At 46.1% G+C, this 17,571-nt stretch overlaps 1 protein-coding gene across 2 annotated transcripts; it reads left to right on the forward strand.

Moving 5' to 3' along the window:
• Positions 1–931: 931 nt before the first annotated feature.
• Positions 932–17,251, forward strand: PPIE (peptidylprolyl isomerase E). 2 transcript variants are annotated; one of them, XM_059919690.1, is made up of 10 exons: positions 932–978; positions 2,027–2,125; positions 3,908–3,951; positions 4,652–4,678; positions 6,152–6,233; positions 6,709–6,809; positions 9,047–9,170; positions 15,357–15,542; positions 16,584–16,726; positions 16,902–17,251. In XM_059919690.1, exons 1-10 carry the CDS (start codon positions 948–950, stop codon positions 16,968–16,970), a joined length of 906 nt encoding a protein of 301 aa, XP_059775673.1. In that variant the 5' UTR covers positions 932–947; the 3' UTR covers positions 16,971–17,251. The 2 variants fall into 2 exon arrangements, with proteins under 2 accessions (XP_059775673.1, XP_059775681.1); XM_059919698.1 differs by lacking the exons at positions 932–978; positions 2,027–2,125; positions 3,908–3,951 and having other exon boundaries at positions 4,655–4,722.
• The last annotated feature ends 320 nt before the right edge of the window (positions 17,252–17,571 follow it).

Below are 17,571 nucleotides of genomic sequence, written 5' to 3' on the forward strand. Positions count from 1 at the left end.
CCATGTAACTCCCCATCACAACCTTCAGTAGCTTCTCAAAGCCCCCAAATCCTCCACATGGTTTACAGGGCCCTGCATCAAGCAGCCCCTGCCCACCTTTCCTGCCTGATGTTTCATGCCCTTCCCCTCCCCAACTCCCACACCTGGCCTTTCAGTTCCTTTAACCGGCAGAAGTTGTCTCCTCTCCCTGAAACCCTTTTCCCTGCTCCATCCTCTCTCTGGCTCCTCTTCCTCCAGGTTTCAGCTTAAATGTGGCCTCAGGGAGGTCTTAACCAACTACTGTATCTAAAATAAGTGGCCCCATTATTTTGTACCACTTAAGTCAATCAATGATTTATGTATTAGTTGATTTATTCCAAGAGTCAGCAAACGCTTTTCCCAAAGAGTCAGATGGTAAATATTTCAAGCTGTGCAGGCCCTGGGTTTGCCCTTGCATCCTGAAAGCACCCACAGATCAATACTAAAAGGAATGAGCAAGACTGGATTCCAATAAAGTTTTTTTGGAATTTTTAAAATGAAAATTGAATTACATATAATTTTCACGTGTCACGAAATATTATTCGTGTTTCGTTTCTTTTTCTTACCTTTTTTTTTTTTTTTTCCCAGCTCTTTAAAAATGTAAAAACCATTCGTAGCTCCCGGGTTGTCCAAAAACAGACGGGCGGGATGGCCCGCGGACCGTAGTTTGTTCGTAGTTTATTACTTGCGGACCCCGGCTGACTCCTCAGAAGATTGTTTTCAGCACGACGGAACATGGGCAGCGCCGGGACCACGTCTGTTCACCCACCGAGATACACCTGCTCGGCGCCCGCGGCTCAAAGGGAGCCGGAGGCGGGCTCGGCCTAAGCGGGAGTGGGCGGGGTCTGCGAGAGCGGTACCCGGGGGCGGGGCCTTGGAGAAGGGGGCGGGCTGAGAGTAGGCTTCCGGCGGAAGAGTGCGGGAGCAAGATGGCTACTACCAAGCGAGTGCTGTACGTGGGTGAGCAGGCGCGGGCTCTGGGTGGAGTCTGGGCGAACCGGGCCGCTAGTGGGTCGTGGCGTGGAGCTGGACAGGTCTCCGGGCGCGGAGGGCGGCGAGCAGCTGTCTAGGCCGTATCTTTGGCAGTATTGCTTGGCCTCAGGGTGTGAGCCTGAGACGTAACGGTCATTGCAGCTCTTTCCAAGTCCGCCAAGCTCTAACAGGAATCTCTTCACCTCCTGGGCCTGGGGCAGTGGTGGAGGAATATTAGGGACCTCTGAATCCTCGCGCCCATTCACTTTATGTTCACAGCAGTGAGGGCTCAGCCCCCGCTGTTGCCCTACGCAAAAGAGTTCCCAGACTAGCCGGCTAAAAATGGGAATAACCTCAATAGCATAGTTTGATGAGCGCTTTGGTGGGGACGGACACTGGTGATACGGGCCTGGGTGCGGGGAGAAGTGACCCCTCCATCTGGAGAGGTGAGAGCAAGCTTTGAGGATGCGGTGACGCCGCAGATGAGCCGGAGTTAGCCGGGTAGCCGAAGTAGAAATTAGTGTGTTTACTGAAAGGGAGCAAAATCCCAAAGGTGTAAAATAGCCTGACACTTGGAGGCAAGTATATCATTTTGCGGGGAAGCAAAGGGAAAGAGGCTGAAGAGGTGGGCAGGGGCTTATGAACAGCCTTGCGTATACTGCTAAGTTTATACTTTATCCTTAGGACAGTGGGAAACGTTTGAAGTAGCTTAACCAGGGAAGTGATGGGTTAAAATCTGCACGTTCCCGGGATCTTTCTGGTTGGCTTTGTGGAGGAGAGGAAGGTCAGTTATGAAGCTCTTGCAGTAATCCTGGGGCTAGATGAGGGTCTGAAAGAAGGGTGAAGAGAGGGGTTTGCATCATAAGTAGGTGTGAGGGAGCATATGAGGGGGATGTTTATGAACCCAAAGGACTGGATGGAAAGACCCCTCCCTTTGGTGGTAGCGTGCTAACTTTACAGCAGGGACTTCTCAAGATGGGCGGGGTCTTGAGAGAATAGAGGACAGTGTCTCAGAAGGCCCTTGGCTTCTTTGCAGGTGGGCTGGCAGAGGAGGTGGATGACAAAGTTCTTCATGCTGCTTTTATCCCTTTTGGAGACATCACAGATATCCAGATTCCTCTGGATTATGAAACGGGTAAGTCTTTTTAGTGTCTCGCCTGCTCAGAATCCTCCTGCAAGGAAAAGAACTTAAAAAAATTTTTTTTAAGTCATATCACAGTGCATTCTAAATATGCATTGGGCAGCATGACAGTGATCTTGATGCAGAAGGACTGTTCTGAGGCTTGTGGTTGTGAGCTGTAACATGCTTTGCAGAGAGTCCCATCTGTTGCATTTGAGCAAAGACAAACTTTTCAGTTAGCCAGTAGGAAGATAGGTTTTGAGCTACATGGAGATCTGTTGTTTCGAACTACCTGCCAGGCACTCTACCGCACCTGCTCCCTTCTTGGCGGCTGTGCTATTAAACAGGGTACCAGGAAAGCCCAGCTTCAACAGTGGGGCCTTAGCCTCTGTGTACCTGGGGGTAAGCTTTCCATCAATTAGTATCACAGTTGTAGTTCAGTTTTCTATTTTAACCTTTGTTGTCATTTTTAAGATTGGAGTTTTAGGCCCAGCTCTGATAGGGATAGAGTACGCAGCTAGTTTAGAAATCCCACTAGGGGATCACAGATAGAGAGGGCACTTTGGGAGACCCCTGTAAGTTAATGATCACTCAAGAAAGCAGGCTTGCTTAGCAACAAAACCAAGCAGGCTTGCTTAACTCGTGAAACCAAGCAGGCTTGCTTAACAACAAAACTATACATCAAGTCAGTGATGCCTGCATCCTGCTGGTTGAGATCAGTAAGTTAATGATCCCTAGGACATGCTTCTCTGCACACACTAAAAACAAAAACATAGGGGAAAGGTGACATTATGCTGAAACCTGAGGTGATTTACCATATTTTAGTGTATATTACCGCCTTTTTGCTCATTTCCATAGCGCCATGACAGTCCAGGTTGGACCAGATAGGGTCAAAAACTCCCTTGCCCAACCTGTAGGAGGAGTTACTTATGGAAGACTCGAAGAATGAGGAAGAAGGTGGTCTTCTCCCCCTCCCCACTTTTCCTTTAATTATAAAACTGTATGTAGCCCACTGAGTTCTCTGTGGGGCACTCTCTTTCCTGCCCCCTTGTATCTCTCACAAGCGTCCTATACTAATAAATCACTTCTTGCCTGTCACTTTGCTTCTCACTGAATTCTTTCTGGGCCAAGACAAAAGAACCTGAGCTTCATTAAGTCCTAAGACGTGTTTTGAGGTTTTAGCAACCTATACTCTACTGAGTCCCGAGTCGAGTTGTGCGTTTCAGCTCTATCATCAACCTTGCATATAATTTTAACCTCCCTGGGATCTTTATATGTTATAAAAATGATAAGGTTATATTGACTCTCTAAGGTTAATTGGTTAATTAAACTAGTGTTGTTGTGCACTTGACCTTTCTGCTTAGATTAGCGTTTTGCTGAGGATAAAGACAGCGTCCTTACCCAGGTTTTAGGATTCATGGTTTATGCACGGTTGATGTTCAAAATGTATGCTTGGAATGAATAATTGATAGGTTAAATGACTTCATTTTTCTAGCTCCTGCACGCAAAGGTTAAGGTTTTAATTTGGCTTTGGTAAAAGAATTGAATGCTGCTTTTAGAGATTAAAACTATAGTTGATTATTCAGCTATGTTCACTACAAAACAGTTTAATATTGCTTGAAATGTTATTTAAACTAGAAAGAATCAAAGAGTAAGATTCCTTCTTCCTAAATAGTTATTGTGTAGAATTTCGAATGAATGGATAAGGCATGCAACTGACTTCACTTTCCTTGTGACCACCTGCTTCTTCCCATTGCCCCACATGATAATTGCTTGGCTTTGTTTGCCTTTTTTCAGAAAAGCATCGAGGATTTGCTTTTGTTGAATTTGAGTTGGCAGAGGTGAGAAAATTCTGTTACCTATGTTAAGTCTTTGACTTGTGTTATTATTGTTACTGATTACAAAGGGAGCTGTTCTCCATTTGGTTGGGTTTTGGGGCCTCGTGCTGATGCTTCCAGAGAGATAAGAAGTGCTATTTGAAGGAAAGTTTCCCTCACTTAATCAAACTGTAGGCTGTGGTTAACATCGCAGACCTGCCAGATCCTGCGCCTCTTGCTTTGCAGAGCTCTTGCGGCACTGGTGATTATTTCTTTGTCTTCCACTAAATAGCCAATAGCTGAAGTCACCCAGGAAGTGCACTTTGTTAGACACATACAACCTGGGCAAGGAGTATAAATAGACCTTTTCCTGTTAGGTTGTTTTTTTTTTTTTGGCTACTGAGTATGTTTAGACACCACAAGAAGCATTTGAGTGCAAGCCTAAACTTTTTTTTTTAATAAATTATTATTATTATTATTTTCTATACAGCAGGTTCTTATTAGTCATCCATTTTATACACATCAGTGTATACATGTCCATCCCAATCTCCCAATTCATCCCACCACCACCACCACTCCCTGCCGCTTTCCCCCCTTGGTGTCCATACATTTTTTCTCTACTTCTGTGTCTCAGTTTCTGCCCTGCAAACCGGTTCATCTGTACCATTTTCTAGGTTCCACATATATTGCAAGCCTAAACTTGTACCTTGTCTTTCCTTGGCAGGATGCTGCAGCAGCTATCGACAACATGGTATGGCTAGGAATCCTCCTTCTTACAGAAGTTGCTTTTTGCTGGTACAGAGGGCACTTATTCATACATGAGTTTGCTGAACCGCCAAAGTTACAAGGTTTTATGGGGAAGTACAGATTATCATCATGTGAAAATATTCACTGTGAATTGATCGCTTTTGATCAATTTGATAATAATGTAAATGCTAACCATCCTTGTTGACCAGTCTCTCACTGGCTGCCCGTGTCTAGGATAGGAAATTGCAAACACAATGCAAATTGATTGCACAGTGAAGTTGCATACTTTACAAAAGAGGCAGGAGTTCATGAAGTGTTAGACCAGTTAACAATTGAGAAGAGAAATTCGACAAGGATAAAGATAGGTTATGCTACTGATGCAAATGATTGGAATAGCCTGGAGAACTCCTTGGGGAAAATGATGTAGCTCTTAAGTATGTATTCCCTCTTCAAGATGCTTATGATTTTCACATCAGATAAGAAATGCAAAAATATCATAATGTTGATAGTATTTTGTTGGAAAAATACTACAGATTAATCAGCATCCATTACATCTTTGTCCTATAAATAGCACATAAATTAAACCTGAATTTTAACTATAAGAAATTTATTTTCATTATTTTTAGTTTCATCACAGTAAATTCCCAATCAATCTTTTTTCCCTTCACTTTTTACCATGAAATTTTCTTCATTGCCTTAAGTGAATTCACATTAAGTGACCTTTCCTGGTACCAATTATCTTAGGATAATAAGGTTTTCCTTTATTCCTGTTCTCTGTTTCCCATTCACCAAACATATGCCCCAGCTCTCAGAGAGAGAGAGAGAGATCATTTCTCACCACTTAAAGCTGATCTTGACTTTTGAAGGTGAACTCGGGTACTTGGAAACTGCATTTATCCTTGTAATTTCAGAGTGCTCTGAACCCAGAGTCACCTTTGGAAGCACAGGTCATTGGTGGTATTGAAAGAAAGGTCAGATACACGCTACTATATATAAAATAGATGTACAACAAGGACCTACTATATAACACAAGGAACCATATTCAATATCTTATAATAACCTACAATGGAAAAGAGTCTGAAAAAGAATATATATATATACATGTGTATATATATATATATGTGTGTATGTGTATATATATGTGTATATATATACACACACACATATATATATGTAAAGTATAACTGAATCACTTTGCTGTGCACCTGAAACATCGTAAATCAACTATGCTTCAACTTTAAAAAAAAAAAGAAAGAAAGAAAAGAAAGAAAGGAGGTATCTGATGGCTCCAGGGAGGAAATTCCCTGCAACCTACAGGCTACTTTGCAGCAGGTGCATAACTTGGGTGCTAGGGGCTCAGGGGTTAAGGGAGAACAAGTCATGAGCTTGTCTCGGATTTTTCAGAAGGATGTGGAAAGCTGTCTGACTTTGTTTTAACCTAACAGAGTTTAAGCAGCTGGATTTTCAATCTTTTCAGAATGAATCTGAGCTCTTTGGACGGACAATTCGTGTCAATTTGGCAAAACCCATGAGGATTAAGGAAGGCTCTTCCAGACCAGGCGAGTGGGAGCAATACAGATTCCCCATCACATCGTCCAGTTTGGCCTTGGTTGCCTTTCTGTCCCGATTTGCTTGGAAGTGGGAGCTGAATGCTACTCTGGTGGACAGGAATAGAGCGTGGTTTACACTGGCGAAGGACATGCGCCACCTTTGTGGGGAAATAAAAAGAGTTTGAGCTTCTCCGTTTTCCCCGTTTTCTGAACACTCCTGGCAGGTTCCGTCAAGGGCTGGGACTGGCAAAGGCTGCACCTTTCCCTGGGGCATAGCTTTTTCACTTAGTCCTGCTAAGAGCCGGGCTTCAGGGCTGGCAGTCCCTGAAAGGTGGGAACTTTCCTTACCTGTGGGAGTTCCCAAAGTGGAGTCCTCTGGCCGAGAGGGCCACAGAGTATGTTCTGCTTTGCTGACCAAAGCAGCTACTTAGCAGCTGGCTGATAGCTTGAATTTGTTCTCATTTGCCTGCCTCTTTCCTTTCAGTTTGGTCCGATGACGACTGGTTGAAGAAGTTTTCTGGGAAGACTCTTGAGGAAAATAAAGAGGAAGAAGGATCAGAGCCTCCCAAAGTGGAAACCCAGGAGGTGAGATTGAAGGCTGGCACTTCCCACAGGAGACTTCGTTTTTTAGGTTTCTATGGGAATTTGCAAACATATATACAAAAGCAGAGAGAATGAAAAATGAACTTGTAGTGTTTTGGTGGAGGTGCTAATGAGTGAACTAAAGGGAAGCTTTAGGCCTCTTGTCCTTGTGCTCTGCATGAGGAGCTTCTCAGCTCTGCTCGGGTTCTGTTCTGTGATTGCCGCCGACGAGGAGGAAGCCTGAGGTGAGGAGGGGTGGTGAGCGCACCACTGCAGCCCTCCTCATCAGTCCCCCTTCACTGGAGCTTCCTGTCCTGAAGCAGGGGAGGCAGGGCTGGGTGGGGGTACCTTCCCGGCAGCCTGGGCACAGGTTTGAGGTTCTTCCTTCCAGAGAACCCGCCTTGGCACTTCCTCCTGATTCTCGGCGTACCTCTCTAACCATTGCCTCTCAGGCTGCCTCTCCCCTTCTTGTAAACGTTGTTCTTCTGAATTTCTTGACTCACAGCAGCCCTCTCCCCTCTTTGCCAGAACAGTGGCAGTCACTCTGATTTTTCACAGCCTCTCCTGTGCTGTTGACTTTCCTGGCCTCTGTTTCTAGTCCTGAGCTTCAGACGTTTCTGCTGCAAGTCTCGCCCTCCCTTCTCTAATCCCGTTCTTCCTGTGTTCTCAAACTCACCAACTTGCCACCATCCATCCACATTGACCTAAGCCAGATACCCAGATGCAAAGCAGAGCACATAAATGGCCCTTAGTCAGTGGAGTAACCCTAGGTCACTCTAGACCCCTATTTAAAATAGAACCAGAACATCATATTCTGCCAAGTTTTTCTCTTAAATCTTCCTTGAATCCATCCTCCCCTGATTACTCGATCGTCCCAATGTAACTTCTCGTCTCATTTGGATAATTGCAATAGCTTCCTAACTAGCCTTCTGGCTGCAGTCTTGCTCTCCTCCCGTCTTTCATAAAGGCAGCTAGAATGATCTTTTTAAAGCATATCATGGATCATCTGACTCTCCTGCTGAGAACTTTTCAGTGGCTGCCCATCACCTGTCCCGGGAGATAAAGTCGCGGGGGGACTCTCCTGACCTTGACCCTGCCCACCTCTCACCTTGCAGTCCCCACTTTACGCTCTTGGTAAAACCATTCTTTGTATTTCTCTGTATGTCTTTGCTTTTGTAAAGGCTATGCAAGTGCTTATTGCCTTTCCCTTTCTAGTCAGTAAATTCTGTGAGGATAGGGGCCTCATATTAATAAAGACCTTGTTAATAAAAATGTGGAATGTGAGGTGGGGTAATGTGATTAAGAACGTGGACTTGGTTGGGGGGTGGAGGGGCTTAGGTGTGAATTCCAGCCTTACCACTTAGCACCTCTGTGACCTTGGGCAAGTTACTGAACTTCATTGCACCTCAGTTTCCCCATCTATGAAATGGGAATGATGGTAGCACTGATCTCACAGGTGGTTGTAAAGATTAAATGAGCTGATTACCTAAAACGTTCAGAATAGTACCCTGTACATGGCAAGTGCTATGTGAGTATTTGCTGTTACAACTATGCTACTACTGTTGTTAACAGCAAATAATAGTCACAGTATCCTCAGTGCCCAGCGTGATACCTCAGCGAGTTTGTTAAACTGAAGCACAAACAAGAACACTTGAGTTTTCTCTTTGGAGCAAATGTGACAGCTGTAATAAATATCTCCTCTGCCCAGCCTCGTCTACTTGGAGTATAAAGCAAGGTCCCAACCACCTCCATTCTGAGCACTTAGGCCCTCCTTGCTTCCACTGGAGCCAGCCTGCGGATACGCAGGGCCAAGCATAGAGGAAGGGGGTGGTGTTGCAGAAATGGGTCTGTTTAACTGACTAGGGTGGGTGGGCTTGAACTGGGGTTGAAGTTGTTGAGAGTTGTGTGTTTCGGGCCAGAAAAGCGTTGTTCTGTGACTGCAGGGGAGGGTGAAGGCGAAGCGAGCTGACGTGTCTGAGGCAGTGAGATGAGATAAAATGCCTGAGGGGTGGGGCTCCGGGTAGAGGGTGCTGAGGTCTCCTGTCACTGGGTGTCCAGCTGGGGGCCGTGGCCGTGGCCTCCGCCTTCTGCAGCCCCATCAGGGCCCAAGGCCTTCCCTGTCGGTGCCTTGCTCAGCCCGCTCGCTGCAGTGGGTTCTGGGGTGTCTTCAGAAGAACACTCGCTCTCCTAGTCGGGGAGTCAGCTGTTCTCTCTAACCTGGCCATTTCTCCTGCGTCTAGGGAGAGCCCGCTGTAAAAAAGGCCCGGTCGAACCCTCAGGTGTACATGGACATCAAGATTGGGAACAAGCCAGCAGGCCGCATCCAGATGCTCCTGCGTTCAGACGTCGTTCCCATGACAGCAGGTGAGCAGGACTCCGGTCAGGATGGCCGGGAAGCTGGGAGCTGAGCAGTGAGCCTTTCCAAGGTTCTCAGTGCCTTAGTTCTTGTGTCCTTGACGTTGTTTCTGACCTGAGTTGATTTGCGGCATCTCAGATCCTGGGATCTATTAACAGATGAGTCAGAGCATGCATTTTTGAAGCTTTAGAGGTGCTGGTTTACTACCTTTTTTTAATATAAATTTATTTATTTTATTTATTTGTTTTTGGCTGCGTTGGGTCTTCATTGCTGCACGCGGGCTTTCTCTAGTTGCAGCAAGCAGGGCGAGCAGGGGCCACTCTTCATTGCGGTGCCTGGGCATCTCATTGCGGTGGCTTCTCTGGTTGCGGAGCACGGGCTCTAGGCACACAGGCTTCAGTAGTTGTAGCATGTGGGCTCAGTAGTTGTGGTGCACGGGCTTAGTTGCTCCACAACATGTGGGATCTTCCCAGACCAGGGCTCGAAACCATGTCCCCTGCATTGGCAGGTGGATTCTTTTTTTTTTTATAAATGTATGTATGTATGTATGTATTTATTTATTTATTTTTGGCTGTGTTGGGTCTTCGTTTCTGTGCGAGGGCTTTCTCTAGTTGCAGCAAGCGGGGGCCACTCTTCATCGCGGTGCGCGGGCCTCTCACTATCGTGGCCTCTCTTGTTGCGGAGCACAGGCTCCAGACACGCAGGCTCAGTAGTTGTGGCTCACGGGCCTAGTTGCTCTGCGGCATGTGGGATCTTCCCAGACCAGGGCTCGAACCCGTGTCCCCTGCATTAGCAGGCAGATTCTCAACCACTGCGCCACCAGGGAAGCCCGGCAGATGGATTCTTAACCACTGTGCCACCAGGGCAGTCCCTGGTTTACTACTTTTTAATAATAGTTTTTTCTTTAATACAAGTAAATGTGTATTCATGGTTTAAAAAAAAAAGTATACTCACATAAATATATTCCAACAATATTGAAGGCAATGAATTGAAAACCTAAGTCTTTCTTTCTTCTCCACATCTAGTCCTACTCTTCAGAAGTAACTACTGTTAACTAACAGTTTCTTGAGTATTTTTCATTTGCTAAATACTGACTTCTATTTATTCTTCTTTTAATCTAAATTTTATTATATAGACATATAGTTTAGAATGTTAATTCCACAAAGCTTGTTTTGAAAAACAGCAGTGCCCCCATGCTGTCCTCCCATCCTGCCCCATCCCCCCCTTTGCTGCTTCTCAGAGGCAGCCAATTTCAACTCTTAGCTGATTCTTTAGGTTTTTACCTCCATGTTGGTAGATAACAGATTTATGTTGCTACTTTCTGAGTTTTTTTCATTTTAGACATCTATTGGCTTCCCACTTCAGAAGATAAGGAATTAGCTTTTTAAATCACCTTCCCTGCTCCTTCATCCTCCTTACATTGTTACCATAATTTTGTTGAGGTCATAGGTTATTCTAACTGTGTAAGCATCATACTGTGATAACTTCCTTTCATACAGAGCACTTTGTTTTCCCTGGAATTCATAATTGTCTTGTTTTCACATTTGCTTAGTCTTCTGTGCATATATTCCTGAGTCTCTCCGAAATTCTCCTGCTTATATAAATCTCTCATCATGTTCAAATACATCAGATATTCTGTCAATTTCACTGTTCCTCCTTGGAGCCTTCTGACCTCCTCTGGCCTGGACCAGTTGCTTTCCAGGCGCCACTGCATAGCTATTGTCATGGGATCTCCTATTTTCGCTTATGTTGGAACCTCTGTTGTCTTTTTTGGTCTAGTCTCTTGTTTCGGTAGAAGACATACTTCTGTAGCTTCTGGAGAAAAGAGCTTGGAGGGTAAGTTTTTTGAGACTGATGTGTGAAAATATCTACTTTCCCACTTGATGGTTTGGTTGTAAAATTGTAGAGGAGTCTAATATTCTGATTCTCGGTCCTTTATACAAAACCTTTTTAAAATTTTCTGCCTAGAGCTGAACTGTTCAGTATGGTAGCCACTAGCCACGTGTGACTATTTAAGTTTAAATTAATTCAAGTTAAATAAAATTAAAATTCACTTCCTCAGTTACACTATCCAAATGCTTAATGGCTGTTAGATAACACTGGTCCAGAGGCTTGGAGGGTCTCTTTGTCCTGTGTTCTGAAACAGTGTGCCTTTGGAGTAGATCTCCTTCCATTCGTCATGCTGGATATTCAGTGGGCCCTACTGTGTTAGTTTTCTCTTGCTGCTGTAACAAATTATCACAGACTTAGCAGCTTACAAGAACATAAATTTATTAACTGTTATGAAGGCCAGAAGTCCAACACAGGTCTCAGCAGGCTAAAATGAAGATGATGGCTGGGTTGCTGCGTTCCTTGCTGGAAGCTCTAGGGGTGGATCTGTTTCCAGAGACAGTGAGGTTGTTGGCAGAATTCAGTTTCCTGCATCTGTAGACTGAGGTACCCATTTCCATGTGGGCTGCCAGCTGAGGGCTGTTCCCAGCTTCTAGAGGCTTGTGGTCCCCTTCCTCTATCATCGCAGCCAACAGTGGTAGATCCAGTCCCTCTCATGTTTCGATTCTCTCCTGCCTCCTCTTCTATCCACTTCTAACTCTCTTTCTGACTACAGATGGGAAAGGTTGTGATTGTATTAGGCCCACCTGCATAATATAGGCTACTCTCCCCATCTCAACGTCCATAATCTTAATCACATCTGCAAAGTACCTTTTGCTGTGTACAGCATAACATAGTCTCAGGTTCCAGGGATTGGGACATAGATATCTTTGGGGAGCCATTATTCCGCACACCACACCCATCAATCAGGGCAGTCCTATCTTTTGGTTTGGGAAAATTTCCTTGGATTATTTCTTTGCATTTGTCCCTTCTGATTTCTCTCTTCTCTCATTCTGGAACCTTCCTAAATGTCCTTTTTCATAGCATCCTGTGCTTATTTCATGCACGTACTGCCATTTCATCTTGGGAGATTACTAAAGCTTCTTTTTCCTATACAGCTTATGTTTCAGGTTACTTTTTTTGGAGTTTTAAAATTTTGTTTTTGCTTTGTTTGTTATTGGTCTGTTTGCTTGTTTTGGTCTTTGCTTTTCACATTAGATGCCTTTAAGACTAGGGCCCTAAAAATCTGCTTGGAAACTCCCTAGATATCGGTAAGGCTTGCTGACTGAGGCTTCCACTGCAAGGTGATTCTCTCTCTCTCTTGGACCCTGGATGGTAAGTATTCCTGAGTTGTAGTCTCTTGGACAAAGCAGAGTCCACAGAGAAGACTCTAATCTCTTGCTAGTGGTCCTGTTTCCAACTCTTTGCCATCATGGTTGGGGGGGTGGGAACAGTATATAAACTTCACTTGATCTCCATTTGTCATTATGGTACCTCAATCCTCGGCTATGTGTAGTGCATCCCAGAGCATAGGCCCTCTGCTTTAACATACCAGAAGGTAGACCTCCAGCCGGCAGCCAGGGCCAGGGAAGAGAGAGGATCTGGAGGCTAGCTACTTTTTTAAACAGGCTTTCAACCACACTTACTGTTTTTAGAGCCATCTTCATTCTTGTCTCTGAGCTTTTGGCATTTCTGCAGCATAAATCGAATTGCTCTCGGCTTTACCAGCTTAAGCTTCAGGTTTGTTAGGTCTGCTATATCAGTTATGGCTCATCTATTTGTCTTCTAGGTTTCAAAGATTTTTTTTTTTTTTAATGCTGATGCCCAGGCCTTACTCCCAGGGATTCTGATTTAGTTGGTCTGGGCTGTGGCCTGGACATCAGTATTGTTTTTTTTTTTCTTATTTATTTATTTATTTGTTTGTTTGTTTGTTTGTTTATGGCTGTGTTGGGTCTTCGTTTCTGTGCGAGGGCTTTCTCTAGTTGCGGCAAGTGGGGGCCGCTCTTCATCGCGGTGCGTGGGCCTCTCACTATCGCGGCCTCTCTTGTTGCGGAGCACAGACTCCAGACGCGCAGGCTCAGTAGTTGTGGCTCATGGGCCTAGTTGCTCCGCGGCATGTGGAATCTTCCCAGACCAGGGCTTGAACCCGTGTCCCCTGCATTGGCAGGCAGATTCTCAACCACTGCGCCACCAGGGAAGCCCGGTTTCAAAGATTTTTGTTGCTTTTGTCTTTTCTCTTGCTCCTATTTTTTTTTTTTTTTTTTTTTTTGGTCATTTTATCCATTTTTTTAAGTGTACAATTTACTGGCATTAATTGCATTCATAATGTTGTACAACTATCACCACTATTTTCAAAACTTTTTCACCACTCCAAACAGAAACTCAGTACCCATTAAACAACAACTCCCCATTCTCCTCTCCCCTTAGCCCCTGGAACATTTAATCTATTTTCTATCTCTCAGAATTTGCTATTCTAGACATTTCATATAAATGGAATCATACAGTAGTTGTCCTTTTGTGTCTGGCTTATTTCACTTAGCATCTATGTATCAATGTTTTGTTCATTTTTATGACTGGATAATATTCCATTGTCTGGATAGTCCACATTTTGTTTATCCGTTCATGTGTTGATGGACACTTGAGCGTTGTTTCCACTTTCCAGATATTGTGAATAATGCTGCTGTGAACGTTTGTGTACAAATATGTGTGTGTTTTTTTTTAAATATAAATTTATTTATTTATTTATTTTGGCTGCGTTGGGTCTTCGTTGCTGTGCACGGGCTTTTTCTAGTTGCAGCGAGCGGGGGCTGCTCTTCATTGCAGTGCGTGGGCTTCTCATTGCAGTAGCTTCTCTTGTTGCAGAGCATGGGCTCTAGGTTGCAGGCTTCAATAGTTGTGGCATGTGGGCTCAGTAGTTGTGGCACATGGGCTCAGTAGTTGTGGCTCGTGGGCTCTAGAGCACAGGCTCAGTAGTTGTGGTGCACGGGTTTAGTTGTTCCGTGGCATGTGCGATCTTCCCGGACCAAGGCTTGAACCCGTGTCCCCTGCATTGGCAGGCAGATTCTTAACCACTGCGCCACCAGGGAAGTCCCCAAATATGTGTTTAAATCCCTGTTTTCAATTGTTTTGGGTGCCTACCTAAGAGTGGAAATGCTGTGTCATATGGTAATTCTAGTTTGACTTTTTGAGGAACTGCCAAACTGTTTTCTACAGTGGCTACACCATTTTACATTCCCACCAGCAATGTATTAGGGTTCTAATTTCTCCACGTCCTCACCAAAACTTGTTTTCTGTTTATTATAGCCATCCTAGTAGATGTGAAATGGATCTCATTGTGGTTTAGATTTGCATTTCCTTAAGGACTAATGATGTGGAGCATCTTTTCATGTGCTTAGGGGAAGGAGCCGTTTGTGTATCTTCTTTGGAGGAATGTCTATTCAAGTCTTTCGCCTATTCATTTACTGGGTTGTTTGTCTTTTTGTTGTTGAGTTGTAGGAGTTCATTATATATTCTGGATGTTAAATGCTTAAGAGATAATGATTTGCAAATATTTTCTCCCATTCCCTGAGTTGCCTTTTTACTTTGTTGAGAGTGTCCTTTGATGCACAAAAGTTTTCATTTTGATGAAGTCTAATTTGCTTATTTTTTCTTTTGTTACCTGCACTTTCGGTATCACAATTAAGAAACCATTGCTGGGACTTCCCTGGTGGCGCAGTGGTTGGGAATCCGCCTGGCAGTGCAGGGAACACGGATTCGAGCCCTGGTCCGGGAGGATCCCACATGTTGCGGAGCAACTAGGCCAGTGCACCAAAACTGCTGAGCCTGTGCTCTGGGGCCCGTGAGCCACAACTACTGAGCTCGTGTGCCACAACTGCTGAAGCCTGCATGCCTAGAGCCCGTGCTCTGCAGCGGCAGAGGCCACCGCAATGAGAGTCCCGCGCGCAGCAATGAAGACCCAACGCAGCCAAAAACAAATAAATAAATTTATAAAAAAAAAAAAAAAAAAAGAAACCATTGCCAAATCCAGAGTCACAAAGAGTTGCTCCTGTGTTTTTTTTCTAAGATCCTGTTTGGTTTTTCTTTTAAAAAATTGCTTTACTGCCAGTTTAGTGTGGAACAGAGCTAGAATGCATGTGTTCACTCCTTCTTTAACTAGAATTCCCTCTAATCCTTCAAGATGTCAATATCTCAAAGGTTTATAATGAGCATGTCATATTTTGAAGTGAAAATGTGAACATTAAACAAATACAAGTTTTTCAGAGCCTAGTTAGAGGTTTCATCGGTTTGTTTTTTAACCCGGGTACCTTTTCCTTTCTCGGCGCCAGAGAATTTCCGCTGCCTGTGCACCCACGAGAAGGGCTTTGGCTTCAAGGGCAGCAGCTTCCACCGCATCATCCCCCAGTTCATGTGCCAGGGCGGCGATTTCACCAACCACAATGGCACTGGGGGCAAGTCCATCTACGGGAAGAAGTTTGACGATGAAAACTTTATTCTCAAACACACGGCACCAGGTGGGACCCGATCAGTGGCTGGTGATCGGTGGGCTGGGCTGGGCAGGATGACTGTGTCGGGAGAGTGATGGGCTGAGGTTCTGGCTGACAGGTTGGGGGTCTGGAGGAGACCCACCCAGTGAACAGAGGAGAGGCGTTCGGCCTGGCTAAGCAGAGTGAGCTTGTTTCCATTCATGTACTGCCCGTCCCCCCACCATGTCCTCACTCCCTGTCGACCTAGCTTACATTCTGTGGTCGGCCAGTGTAAGCCCTTGTCTTCCCTCAGCCCCACTACCCGCCTCGCTCTGTCAGACTCTTCCAGTAAAAAATTTCAGTGGTTGGTCCCCCAGCAACTAGAAAAAACACAGAACTGTACTGAAATGTATGACCGAAGCTCTGCAGGAGGCCCTCGGCAGCCGTACTAGATAGAGCTCCCTAGTTAACACTCAGTCCTGGTCAGAGATAACAATTCCATCCCTTCCTTCATTCCCAAAGCCTTCACGTCACCCTCTGCCTCAGCTGATGCTTGGCCTCCTGCATCTGTCCACACATGCCTGCTCTGACTTCCCTCCATGTACAGGGGCTGAGCTGTCTTTCCTCTGCTCGTGGCCTGGACCCCTACTCCTCTCCCCTACTTCGGAACCTGGCTTCTGTGGATGTGCCCCTGCAGCCTTGTGTAATGCATTTCCCCTGCTCTGCTAGATCAGTCCATCAGCACAAAAGTGCGCGGCGTCAGTCTTTCCAAAAATCTTTGACTCGTGTACCCCCTCAGCTGTCACCCATGCCTCTGGTCCCCTTTGTAAGCAAAACTTCTTGAAAAAGTTATGTAGACTCCCTGCCTTCCATTCTCTCTGTCCCCTTCTAGACACACATCTAGTGCCCCCTGTCCACTGAAGCCACTCTTCTCAAAGATGCTGGCAGCCTCCATCGTGCCAATAGTCAGCTCCGGGTCCTCATTCCACTCCCCCTCCCAGCAGCATTTACGCTCCTCCCTCTACTCCCAGACATCCTGAGGGCCGGGAGCAGGGTGGAGGGGGCCGACGTGGTCGTTCTCTCCCCCAGGCCTGCTCTCCATGGCCAACTCTGGCCCAAACACCAACGGCTCCCAGTTCTTCCTGACATGTGACAAGACGGATTGGCTTGACGGCAAGCACGTGGTATTTGGGGAGGTCACGGAAGGCCTGGACGTCGTGCGGCAGATTGAGGTGGGCGGCCGCCCGGGCCCCCGGGGCACAGCCGTGTGGGAGGGCAGGAGCGGGGGCTCCGGGGCCTGGAGAGAGAGGCCACGGCTGCTGCTGGGGGGCGGGTATCCTGAGCTGCCCTTTCCTCTCCACCCTCCCTCCCTCCCCTGATTCCTCCTCTTCTGTTTTGCCTGCAAAGGCCCAGGGCAGCAAGGACGGGAAACCGAAGCAGAAGGTCATCATCTCCGACTGTGGGGAGTACGTGTGAGAGGGGAGCTGTCAGCCCGGGGAACCGGCAGCCAAGGTGTCCCGTTTGCAGCAAGCAGGGCTTTGTGTCCTGGCCCGCCCTTGGGGTCAGCGTGGGGCAGCTCCTCTGCAGGCACGGCCTGGGCCGCCTCTGGCTCTTCCCCAAGTGGGGCCATGGGCCAGGGTGCTGCCCTCCCTACCGTGGACGGCTGTGCGTGCCCTTTCCAGGCCAGGGCCTCTCCTGGGTCCACTTGTGTGGATCCTAGACGTTTTCTTCTGGTAAAATAAATTCTAGTTTTTGTACTGCTGCCTCCAGCTAGTTCCTGGGAGTTGTCAGAGGTTACATCTAAAGCTAAACTGTCCCCCGAGACAGGTTGGTGAAGGAATAGGAAATAGTGTCTTCCCCACAGCTTTTCTTTCTTCCCTCTGACAATTCCCTGAGATGTCGGGTGATATATCTTCAAGCCAGATACCCTTGTCAGACCATTGTCAAGACCGTGGTATTTGGGGAGATCACGGAAGGCCTGGATGTCTTGTGGCAGATTGAGGTGGGCGGCCGCCCGGGCCCCCGGGGAATCAAAGACAGTGGAAAAGTTCCTATCTACAGTGCCTCCACTCCCAAA

This window comes from Balaenoptera ricei, chromosome 1 (genome assembly GCF_028023285.1).
Source record: "Balaenoptera ricei isolate mBalRic1 chromosome 1, mBalRic1.hap2, whole genome shotgun sequence".
NCBI lineage: Eukaryota > Metazoa > Chordata > Mammalia > Artiodactyla > Balaenopteridae > Balaenoptera > Balaenoptera ricei.

What these genes read in the sequence shown, in the direction of transcription:
- PPIE (XM_059919690.1), top strand. Translation starts at nt 948, where the DNA reads ATGGCTACTACCAAGCGAGTGCTGTACGTGG. An exon ending in CAGCAGCTATCGACAACATG is followed by an intron (nt 4,679 to 6,151) that starts GTATGGCTAGGA and finishes CAATCTTTTCAG; the next exon opens with AATGAATCTGAGCTCTTTGG. An exon ending in GGAAGGCTCTTCCAGACCAG is followed by an intron (nt 6,234 to 6,708) that starts GCGAGTGGGAGC and finishes CTTTCCTTTCAG; the next exon opens with TTTGGTCCGATGACGACTGG.